The sequence below is a fragment of the Podospora anserina genome, chromosome 1 (assembly GCF_000226545.1).
Source record: "Podospora anserina S mat+ genomic DNA chromosome 1, supercontig 1".
NCBI lineage: Eukaryota > Fungi > Ascomycota > Sordariomycetes > Sordariales > Podosporaceae > Podospora > Podospora anserina.
In genome coordinates, this window is record NW_001914859.1 from 1633453 (window position 1) to 1645279 (window position 11827).

Consider the following 11827-nt stretch of genomic DNA (forward strand, 5'->3'; position numbering starts at 1 on the left):
CGACCAAAGTGCAGGAATCCCATAGGGAACCGTTGTTATACCTACCGTTGGTTGAACAATTGACTATGATCAGACAGGATCATTGTGTTGTTGTTGTCGTATCGTCATGTAGTATTGCTTTAGCGGATCGTCATCTGCTTGCTGAGCCCAGCCTTGGCCGACGACCCAGAGCTTCCGACACCAGCACCAGCACCGGCCTTCTTCTCAAACACCTTCCAGAACTTCAAGCTCTCATCGGCAGCAGCGGTAGCCAGCATCTGACCATCAGGGCTGAGGCAGCTGTGGAGGACTCTGCTCTCGTGGGCGGGAATCTCGACGTTGCGGACGAGGGTAGGGTAGCTCCAGATGCTGAGAGAGTTGTCGGGGAAACCGCTTGAGCTGACGATCTCGCGGTAGTGAGGGCTCCACCGGAGGCTGGTGACCTGAGAGCCGGTGTCGATGCTGTTGACGCGGGCACCGGAAGTGGTGTTCCAGAAGTGGATGTGGCGATCGTACGAGCCGCCACCAGTAGCAAGGAGGTTCATGTTCCATGGGCACCAGGCAAGAGCCTTGACGGCGGCCTTGTGGTTGGTCTTGGTGAACTTGGGAACGGCGAGAGAGCGAGCATCCCAGATGGAGACAAGATTGTCATTGCCGCCGGTAGCAAGCTGGGCACCATCAGAGCGCCACTCAAGGCCGCAAACCTCAGAGGTGTGAGAGGCGAGCTCGGCAACCTTGTGCTCCGCGATACGGACATCATGGTTGAAGACCAGGCCGCTGCGGGAACCAGTAGACAAAAGATGCTTGTTCCAGCCCATGACGCCAACACGAGTCTCATGGCCGTGCATGCTGCGGATCTTGACACCCTCAGCGACATCCCAGATCTGAACCTCGCCTGTGCCGAGACCGACACCGACGTAAGCACCATCACCGGACCACTTGACACTGCTAACATAGGTATCGGGGGTGGTTTCGAGGAGACAACTGACGGCACCCTCATCGGCCGACCAGACATATACGTTGCGCTCCAAGCCAATGGCGACCTGGTTTCCTGAGCTCCAGTCGAGCAGGTTGAGGTAGTAGTCGTCAATGAGACCAGGGGCATCGAGAACACGCTCGGGGGCTGTCGCAATGCGCCGTCTGAACTGAGGAGGGGCATTCGCGGGCTTCAGTGGCCGGTTGTATTGCTGACGAAGATCAATAGGCTTTGAAGACTCTGGTGGGGCAGGCTTGAACTGAAGGATACGGGTGTTCAAGTTGACACCACAGGCATCGGCAAGAGAGTCTTGATAGGCAACGCTGTTGGGCGAAGGGCGAGAATAGGACTCCTCTTCCTCCTCTTCAATGTTGAGACCCTCGAGGGCAGAAAGAGCATCATCAGCAGCAGAGGCAACGATGGAAGAGGCCTCGCTATGGCCAGTTCTCGAGCGCTGCTTCTCCTGGAGGTCGAGCTTTCCCGAACCGACATTGGCGATGGCCGAGCTAGCTCCCCGGTTGGGAATGAAGCGATCGGCGTTGTAGGAGATGGTGGTCTTGGATGACTTTTGCTTGACGTGCGTGGTCTTCCTGGCCTTGGGAGAGACCTTGGTGGGGACACCAGTGCCAGTCAAGGTGAAGTCGGAAACACCAAGCTCGAGCGCCTTGCGAGGGGTCGAGACACCAGCGGCAATGTTGGACTTGGGAGAGTCGCGGTGATGGCTCTTGCTTGAAGCTCTGGCAAGGCGAGCACCAAGGTTGCCGCCGTAGACTGGCTTGGAAGCGCCACGCTCATTGCTCGACTTCTCGGGGGTGAATGGAGAGGAGTTGAGGTTGATGGGGATGGCACGCTGACGAGGGGAGGGGGTCAAGGGCATGCGACCACCGGCGGTGCGGGAGGAGAAGAGACCCGTGTGGGACTTGAGGGGAGTTGATACTGTAGCGGTAGCCATGTTGGTGACTGTACTCGTGCTGGTATCGAATATCTCAAGGAGGCGCCAGTGATAGACTGCTATTGGGAGATGGGGTGGAGTGTCGACCAGTCGAGTACTTCAGGTGACCCCGGATAATGGTTACAATTATCGATTTTTTGTTTTGCGATTTGTCGATTATCGGTACCAAAAATGTGCCAAAAAAGAAGCCTCGGTGAATAGGGACAACCAGACGGGCTCGAAGTGATTCTTGCGTATAGGGGCTTGCAATGTTCTAGGGTTGTTTGCTGATGAAGCGGATGGAATATTTAGAATGCAGTGCAAAGCAAAACTCCAAAAAGATGAAGTGATGTTTTGTGTGTGATGGTACGAGGAAGGAGAGCTCTGGGACATGAGAGGAAGGAAGGATGGTGATTTAAATGTTTACATGTTGTTGTCCAGGCAACGACCGCCAGCTGTTCTCTGCACTTGCTCTTCCCCACCTTTTTTGAGCCAGCTGGCTGCAACCCCCTGATGACAAGGCTGCGCCCGGCCTGGTCTGTGGGATCTGCACGGGGCGCTGTTAGCAAGGCCCTGGCCCCCGCAAGCCCCTGTTCTGTCGCATGTCGATAAGGAAACGCCAAGAGTTAAGCACTCTTCTACCCGCCGCCGCAAACCATCCTTGAACCATCCCACGCCAACAACGACACATGCAACAACAAACTTTCGGCGAGCAACTGTCTCTTCTCAATCTACCATGACCGCGCCCGACTTGCATTGACCGGCCTGAACTTGCTCTGACCCTAAGGGAAGAATCTTTCGGCCTATTCTGCTGTATAGGGTGGCTTGAATGTCTGCCTGGCGTTCTCGTAGGGCATTCTTGCAGTAATTAACTGGACACTCAGCAGCAAGGAAGCGAAACGAACAACTCCATTTTGCCTTTGCAGCCACCATGGCGCAACAACAACATCAGCAGCCTTCAACGCCCGCCGGCACCGGTAATTCCATCTTTGGCGGGCCCGCTCACCTCCAACAGCCCGCCGGCCTCCTCGCTCAGTCTTCGTTCTCGTCCTTCTCGACAGCACTCACACCTGCTTCGGCCGCATCGTCGAACAATACCTACATCATGCCGAACTCGCCGCTCAAGCACCGCGCCGCCATGGACGGCTACCGTCCCAAAGTCACACGCACTCTCGGCCAGCGCCCGGCCTGTCTCGTCAATGCCTCAGTGACGTATTGTGGTAACAACCAGATTTATGCCTTCGGAGGCTTTGACCAGTACACCGACGAGGTTTACAATCATGTGTTGCGACTGGATCTTGTCAGCCACCAGTGGAACCTGGTCGATAACTACGGGGACATCCCCGGTGTTCGGATGGGTAAGCCCCCTGTCTATTTTGCCCGTTGCTGGTGATACTGTGTTGACATTACCCCTGAACAGGCCACACGGCGACGCTGTACAAGGGAGACAAGCTGTTGGTTTTTGGAGGCGAGAACGAACATCGAACTTATCTCTCGGATCTTATCATCTTTGACTTGAAGACTGCCCACTGGACACAGCCACAAGTGACGGGACCTATTCCCAAAGGCCGCGCTCGCCATGCTGCTGTGCTACATGAGGACAAGCTCTTTATTGTGGGTGGTATAACAGGCCATGACAACTATGTGTTGGACGACATATGTTATTTGGATCTTAAGACTTTCACCTGGTCCAAGTCGTGGCGTTTTGTTGGGCGGTTCGATCACTCTGCATACATTTGGAGTGACAGGGTCTGGGTGTTTGGTGGCTTGAGTGAAGATATGGACAAGGTTAGTGACCTGTGGTGGCTGGATCTCAAGGGCAACCCAGCGTTTGAGTCTCCTCCACATATCGGCACCCTCGATCGATCCGGTTTATCTCGAAGTGCGGCATCACCACGGCCATCGTACCCTTCCGTCCAGTCTACAGCTGTGGGCTCTTCCGGTTATGCTGCCAACTCTAGGACTGCACAGGTCAACCCACCGTCATTTCACCTGAAGACATATGCGCCACAAGCACCCGGGGCCATTTCTGCGCTCAAGTTTGTCAGCGGCCCTAATGTCCCATCTCAGATGCAAGGCATCCATTTCCATGTCTACTCCTCAGGAACACTCCTGGACTTTGTAACACCAGCAGCTACGATTACGTCAAAAGAATGCTCACTATCAGCCTTAGATTTGGCAGCCTTACGGTGGCAGAAGCTTGCAGAAGGCCGAGAGATATTCAAGCCAGGCTATCGGTGGCATTACTGCACTATGAATGAAGATGGCACGAAAGCATGGCTGCTCGGCTGCCCTACCGATCCAGGGGCTATTGATCTCGGGGCTAATGGCCTGGAGGAGTATCTTTCGGACATTATGGAAATTGATCTGCGGCGCTACGGGTTCCTAGGAAACAACATGGCTCCAGAGCCTCGCACCACCCGCCCGTCCTCCCGCACCCGGCACGTCGAAACACCTTCCAAGGGCCTTGGTGATGATCTGGCGAAGCTCTTCAACCAGCCCCCAGAATCAGGCAGCGGCACGGATTTCATCGTCACCGCGCTCTCGAGGGACTTTGACGAGGAAGAGGTTATGGGCTCGGCACTCGTCCACGCCCAAGTAGACTCTGTCGGCGACACGGACCCCGACCAGACCTGGCTGTCACCAGACACGCCTACCTCCCCACCCATCCACGTTCATCGGCTCATCCTCCAAGCCCGTTGGCCGCACTTTGCCCGGCTGTGGTCTTCTCAGATGGCCGAGTTTCACACCAAAAAAATGCACATTCCTGAACCATACTCTGTCGTCAAAGCATTCTTGTACTACCTCTACACTGACCGGATCGATCCGCCTGATCAAAACGGCAACGAAACCACTGCCGACTTGGCTGATGTAGCGGGCTTGTTGGTCATGTCGAATATTTACAACATTCCTCACTTGAGACTGTTGTGCGTGAATAGATTGTCAAAGGAGCTGGATGTGGATCATGCGTGCATTATCTGGTATTGCGCGGGGTTGTCGAACGAGGAGTGGTTGAGGAAGCGGGCAGCGAACTTTTGTATGACGCACTGGGGGAGGATCGTGAGGACGGTTGGGTTTCAGCGGTTGCCGAGGAATGCGCTGGTGGAGCTGAGCCAGGAGGTGGATAGTGAGGGGAGGGTGGTGGCGGGCGAGGAACTGGATATGATGCAGGTTGGGTTTGGGGTTGGCGGAATTGATAGGGGGGGGGGGCTGGGGAGGAAGGATAGTGTGGGGAGTGGGGGGAGTGATCAAGAGGGTGGGAGAGGGGTGATGGAGAGTGATGGGCATGAGGATGGAGAGGAAGAGGAGGATGGGATGGAGATGAGTTAGGGGGTTAGTCGAAGTCCTGTTCGGGAAGGGGCGTTGAAGGGGCGGGGGAGGTTGGTAGAGGGGGAGGAAGCCTTGGGGCTTGAGAGCAGTGGGGAGAGTGAGGGTAGCGAGGATAGTGACGAGGAGACGTTGGGAGCTGGGGGGGATGAGGAGCTCAAGGAGGATAGTGAAGAGGAAGGAGAAGGGGAGCTGGATCTTAGTTTTGTCGATACGAGTGTGAGGCGGTCGGCGAGGAAGCCGAGGATGTTGTTGGAGCTTCTCTGAGTGACTCGCTTATGTCCGAGGAGATAATTCCCTCGGTTTCTTCAGTTAAAGTAATCAGGCTACGTTTTCTTTTTGCTTTTATCACAGTTGCTACTTTTTTTCCATAGCTCGAGAGGTCTCTTTTGGACTGGGAAAGGGGCAAGGATACGCTGGGATCGGAAATGGACAGGTTGGCTGGCATCATGGCGGAGGCGTTGATGGTTGGGTGGGTGGGACTGTGGGTTTATTTTACTAGTTAAAGACAAGGAAAGCCAGTTTTTACATGTATGTAGTTGGGGCATGTCTGTACACACTTGCATGCCCCATTTTAGAATCGTACAAAAATGGAGTTATCGGATACTTAGGACGGGACGAGTTCGAGTGACTTGGAAAAGGGTTTTTTCGGTCCCAGGTTGGTGAAGTGATAATTAGGCAGGGTTCTGATTATCGTTCTATCAAGGCTTGAGGTACTTCACTGACCAGTCAGTCTATGTCCTCACCGCCGTTGAGAGCCTTGCATATTGAGTTGACAAGGCAGTCAGTCAACCGGCCAATTGTTGACAACTGCACATTGGGAAATTTCCCATGTTGCTTTTTTCGACCCTCAAAATTATCCTCATCCAGGCCACAAGACGCAGCTTCTAGTCTGGTAGGCAAGGACTGGTCGGCAACGCTCCTTTTCTTTTACAAAACACAAACACATGAGCGTCATGGAGGAGCAAGTGGCGATATATTGGGATACTTTGGTCCCCAATCCTTCAGCCAACGATCGCCCACCAAGCTGCGATACACCGCCCATTGAAGTCGAAGATGTCCCAGCCGAAGTTGAGCCAGCAGCTAGAGATGATGACGGAGAGGAAGAGCGGCCCGCCGAGTCTCATCCCTTTCGGAGACGACTAAGGGGAGGAATGAATCTGATAATCACAGCTTTCGGCTCGGTGTGTATCATGGTTGTTAAAGTGGTTCTCCGATCCCAAACGCGCTGTTGAACCCCATCCTTACTGGAAAGCATTGGCAAGAATGATAGATCGGATCGTCATGGCATATTTGAAATGGCATCTGGAACATGAACACGCCATCGAAGCTGGGAAAATCGTTTTTGCCTTCGTTACGTTGGGTGTCGCTGTGTACACGGTCAAGCCGTCGGTGAGATCGGCCGAGCTGGCGGAGTGGACAGCGAAGGAGTTTCTTGAGTTTTGTGAAGCGGCAGGCGAATTCGGATTTTAGCTGTCATTGTCTCCGGGCTAACATCGTCCTTTCTACAGCACGATTGGGAAGGCTCTGACTGTCACCAGATGCGCAACGTGACACTTGAAGCCCCTCCTGGGATGGGAGCTCAGCACATGAAGAGAGACCTGGAACCGGTGACCAAGTATCACACCAAGTTTAAGCTCTATGCATATCTCTGTGCACTTTTCTCCCCTTGGAAGCTGGTGCATAATATTACGGTTCGTAAACACATGATATTTGCAAAATATCTTTTACAAGTATCCTTGCCGAGTTACATTTTGTCGGGTCTATAGTTATGTTAAACATGACCCCGAAGCTCTTTCAGTTATGGTGCAGGCTGCTGCTTGTCGATTTCTTGGGATTGGAAAGTTTTTCGGGAGGAATATTCGGGGTAATGGAGTAATTGGACAACATATTTCCACTGTTTTCAGCAGGTCGTTAGATTGTTATCACCTACAGGGCGGTTTAACTAGGCCAATATAGCCTCCGAAACCTGAAGTTATAATGGCATTCGTGATGAAAAATGGTCCGCGATTATAACGTGTTATCCGTATCTAGGCAAAGATGGTATTGACACTATCGTTCTGAGGCTGTGTGTGACATTGCTTCTGTTTAAGAATGTACTACAATACGGCCTCAGCAACCAAGAAAGTAGCCACGGAGACCCCATACAACCACACGCGTCATAACCCAGTGATATCGCAAAAAGTCCAATGCTTACGCTTCCGTCCCGGTCCCAAGCCAGTCCATGCATGCCTTCCCGGGCCTTCAACGCCGAAAGATGTGTAAACGCGAAAGAAGATGCATGTTCATACAAGTCCCAGCCATGTTTTGTGTGGCGGCTTCACGCCAGATAGCGATAGGCAGCCGTATCGCCCTCCATCCGCTCCAAGTATTCTCGCGCAAGCAAGTCCTCGATCCGCTTCTTAATGAGAGAAATCTCAGGCTTGAACCGACCAGAGAGCTGGCTGATGACCTCGGTTGTGAGCTGAGTATGGCTGAGCTCCTTGCGTTGTCTATAATCGACGGTTAGCATCAAGTAAAAACGAGCAGCAATGAAATGTACTGACTTCATGATTCTGACAATAGCAGCATCCACAACGTGAGCACGCGTCTGATCGTTCTTCCTCTCCGTCTCCTTGCGCTCCTCCGTGCCCTCAACCCTGGATGTGCTGCTGATAACAGGCACCCTGATCTTGATTTGCTTGCTGACGAACTGAGCATTGAAAGAAAACTTGTCTGTGGGCTTCACGGACTTTGTCAGAGGCTCCTTGGCGAGAACCCTGAATTTTGGCGGAACCGAGAGTGAAGTCAAGGTTTTGGTCAGATCCGGGATGGGAATGTTCGTCTTCAGCTGGATCTCTTCGAAGCTGAGACTCTCGTCATTGGCCAGATCGTTGAAAAGCATGAGAACAATCATTCCGTAAGTGGAGACATTGAGCTCATAGCGCCTGTCTTTGCTCAACGGCCCGGACTCTTTGCCAGGAACCTTGGGAAAGAAACATTTGATGTCTGCGCTGCCGGTGGAAGGTACCCAGGTGAGAACTCTCCCACTGCGATCCTGGCAGTAGAATTTGTAGAAACTCTCTTGCAGTCGTTTGATAGATGGTGGGAAGATACAGTCCGACCGCGATGCATCGCCATCTTGGAGGACACCGCGCCCCATGACATCAGTAGGCCAGAAGTTTGTGGTGAGAACATGAATAGCAAGTTCAGTAGACTTCCTATCATCGTCCCCAAGATTGCGAATGTGGTCCTTGTAGTTGGTTGACAGATCTTTGGAGAGCTCCATGTCCTTGAACATGCCTTCGAATTTGGCAGTGAAATGATTGCCCAACTCAGCCCGCATTCGTCGGACGAGCTCCTTTTCGATGTGGATTTCGGATTTGTTGTGCAGTAACCTGCGACCTAGGTGCTTTTGATAGTAGCGCTCGAATAAGTCACGGTCCGAAAGATACCTGACCAGAATAATGGCCTTTTGTAGAACAACCTCCGCATCCTCGTCAGATTTGCCTTTCAACCCTCGTTTGAGACTATCGTCAATGAACAGCGAGACAAACTCGGCACCTCGATCAAACATGTTGATGAAGTCTGCAAAGCTCTTCGTAATAGCCGACTGGATGATAAGATCGTTGCTGAAACAATTTTCCAGCATTGAGTCAAACTTGCCCTTGAGCTTGAGGACGTCGTCAACCCATTTGATGGCAGCGGCTGTTTGCTGTGCGACTGGACTCAAAGCCTTGGGTTTGTCGGCCCCCTCGGCCCCCTCCTCGCCCTCCCCAGCAGCACCGGCCGCTGCTGGTGCAGAGAAGTCTGTGTTCTTGAGTGTCTGCTCAATTTCAAGGCCCAGTTCCATGACCCGGCCCATCAAACTCGTTTTGAGGGTATTCTTCGATTTGTCGATCCTTGAAATCAGCTGATACAGGATTCCAAGGTCTTCTTCTCGGTCATTGTCCACCATCGCCTTCAACCCGCTCCCTTCCATCGCCAGGAATTCATCCATCTTGGCCAGTATCAACTCTTTTTCCAAGACCGCTGCTATATTGTCTTTTGTGGAATTCGAAACCGAAGTAACACACCTCTCTTCCTCTTCGAGCAGGCGTCGTCGTGTGTGGCGCAACCACGAACCGGCGTCGGACTCTCGGAGCAACTTCTCACATTCGGCTTTGTAGAAGACCTCGCTGGCGGCAAGGAAGCGTGGCTCGAATATTGTCGTGTACAGCTTCTCGTTTTCCTTCTCTTCGTCCGTCTCATACAACTGCTCTAGCATGCCGGTTATGTCACGCAGAAGGTTGCGGTCGACGATATCCCCATCTCTATCCATATTGATGAGGTCGAGAACGACAGCAATGACCACGTCCATAATGATGAATGGCTGATCCGACCCGTCAACATCCTTTAGGCCATACTTGAGGATATGATCTCGGAAAAGGCCGATCGTTGTTGCGTATACTGATGCTTGCTTGGTTTCCACACAGGACCTCTCCAGGTACATCAGCATATCCGCGATCAGGTTCATTGATGTGTTATGGTCCTCCCAAATCTTGCGAATTCCGCGAAGAAGTCTCTCACCAGCCTCGCGGCGTTCGTGGGAGCTTGACGTGGCCAATTGTATCAAGGCGATGCTCGGTAAATTGTTCCTAACCAGCTCGTCGACACCGGGAATGATGTGCTTGTGGAACCATTCCGTCTCGAATTCTTTAACCTTTTCAAAGAGCTCCTCGCCGCGCTTGACCAGTGTGATCTTGTATGAGGCTCGGTAGAGGTTTTCGAAGGAAAGCTTGCTCGCATTTTTGTTGTGTATGTCGGTCATGGCACTCTGGAGGGTTGCCCAGCATTGATCAAACCCACCGGCGTCCTTGTTGATCAGGGGCTGTGATAGACAGACGTTAGCATGCCAAATAGGAAGCTAGCAGAGAATGACGTAGTTATACCCTTCGTATTGGCCTCGGCCTATTCCTGGAAGCCATTGTGCGATATTGGCGCTCTATACTCGGCACAAGAAGGTGGGCAGGCAAAGTGGTGATGGTGGTGGTGTCGAGAAGGGGGGGGGGGACGTCAACAGTCCGCGAGGTTTCGTGAGGGAGTGGGAAATATGGCCCGAATTGGACTAAACTGGTGATAAAAACTGTTAAATAGCTTGTGATCAAATTCAGTTCGTTGGGTAGGTGAAGAAAGCCCGGGATGGCAGGAGGCGATTTTGGTATGCGTGCTGTGTTGGTGGGATGGAATCCGTCAAATGGCAGGCAAGCAAAGGCGGCGAACGACCGAGCTCCGGACTGGGCACATACTCGACGTTGTCCTGGAACAAAGTAAACAGACACAGGATGGGGCCAGCAAGACAATCCTCAAAAAAATACACGAGCTCGACAATGCTTGGGAAGCTTCAGGCACAACCTTGACATCTAGGAGGTCCGACTACAGCACACCATCAGCTGCGACAGCGGGGAGTTGCAGCCAGCTTCAGCTGCCACCTAAAAACCGTGCCCCACCAAACCGCATCACTGGTTGGACTCTGATTTGCTACCAATCATCTATTCTTGGCGCGTTTATCGCGTCTTGGCTAGCTCCAAGCTAATCTTATCGATAAGAACTCTGACAGGGATCTTGAACATCTTGACGATGACGAAGGTCCAATTGCTTCTCTACAGTTCGGCTTCACCTTTTGCGACAACCAAAATTCTTACCGATTTCGACCCCTTCTTTCCTCACCACTCATACCCTCCTATCCCTAACCATGGCCTCCAAACGCCTCCTCACCACCTCGATATCCACCCTTACCCGACTCACCACCCAACCAATATCACGATCAGCACTCCCCCGCCAGCTCCTCAATTCTCAATTACAACCCCTCCGTTTCGCCCACAACATCCCCCGACCACGAGCCAGTCCCATACCATCCACCCCCTCCTCCTCGACCCCATCAACACCCTCCACAACCCCCCCATCCTCCCCCTCAACCAAGCCACCCCAACCCTCCTACGAGTTAACCTTCACCTGCGTCCCCTGCAACACCCGCTCCCGCCACACAGTCTCCAAACAAGGCTACCACCACGGCTCCGTCCTCATCGCCTGCCCCGGCTGCAAAAACCGCCACGTCATCTCCGACCACCTCAAGATCTTCGGCGACAAGGCCCTCACCGTCGAGGACATCCTAAAGTCCAAAGGCGAGCTGGTTAAAAAGGGTACACTGGGCGAGGATGGCGACCTAGAGTTCTGGGAGGATGGCTCCACCACCGTGAGGGATCACGAAGCGCTCGCTAAGGAGGCGGAGGAGAGGGAACGGAGGAAAAAGGAGGCTGAAGAGAGGGAGAGAGAGATGGTGGCGGGGAGTACGTTTACGAGTGTTAAGTCGGAGGGCAAGGAATAGTGGGGAGGGTGGAATAGGGAGGTCTGGACGGGTGGCATGATAAAATGATGTACGATATCGCTGTATTATATGGGGTGCTTTGGCCGGTTTGATATAGGTGTTGGCATACCCAAAAGTTTGGCATTTTTGTTGGCATTTCAGGGGCTAAACGCAAGACACCTCACGACATGTCAACAATAGAAAATTGATGATATATCCGATTAATTTCAAATACATGGTATAAACCCCCCTTTTATCAGCTTTTTATCTACCCTTGAATTATTCTCCG

At 52.7% G+C, this 11827-nt stretch overlaps 4 protein-coding genes across 4 annotated transcripts; 2 read left to right on the top strand and 2 right to left on the bottom strand.

The window, feature by feature from the left end:
- Nucleotides 1–119: 119 nt before the first annotated feature.
- PODANS_1_4590 (uncharacterized protein) lies at nucleotides 120–1907 on the bottom strand (the record flags this gene model as incomplete). Its single annotated transcript, XM_001912626.1, has 1 exon — nucleotides 120–1907. One exon carries the CDS (start codon nucleotides 1905–1907, stop codon nucleotides 120–122), a length of 1788 nt encoding a protein of 595 aa, XP_001912661.1.
- Nucleotides 1908–2817: 910 nt separating this feature from the next.
- PODANS_1_4600 (uncharacterized protein) lies at nucleotides 2818–5216 on the top strand (the record flags this gene model as incomplete). The annotated part of the gene is made up of 2 exons (XM_001912627.1): nucleotides 2818–3244; nucleotides 3307–5216. The coding sequence occupies 2 exons, from the start codon at nucleotides 2818–2820 to the stop codon at nucleotides 5214–5216; spliced, it is 2337 nt and encodes a 778-aa protein (XP_001912662.1).
- Nucleotides 5217–7533: 2317 nt separating this feature from the next.
- PODANS_1_4610 (uncharacterized protein) lies at nucleotides 7534–10098 on the bottom strand (the record flags this gene model as incomplete). The annotated part of the gene is made up of 2 exons (XM_001912628.1): nucleotides 7534–7705; nucleotides 7760–10098. Coding segments are annotated over 2 exons (2511 nt in total), but the record flags the coding sequence as incomplete, so codon positions are not given.
- An 828-nt stretch (nucleotides 10099–10926) lies between these two features.
- PODANS_1_4620 (uncharacterized protein) lies at nucleotides 10927–11559 on the top strand (the record flags this gene model as incomplete). The annotated part of the gene is made up of 1 exon (XM_001912629.1): nucleotides 10927–11559. The coding sequence occupies one exon, from the start codon at nucleotides 10927–10929 to the stop codon at nucleotides 11557–11559; it is 633 nt and encodes a 210-aa protein (XP_001912664.1).
- Nucleotides 11560–11827: the final 268 nt, after the last annotated feature.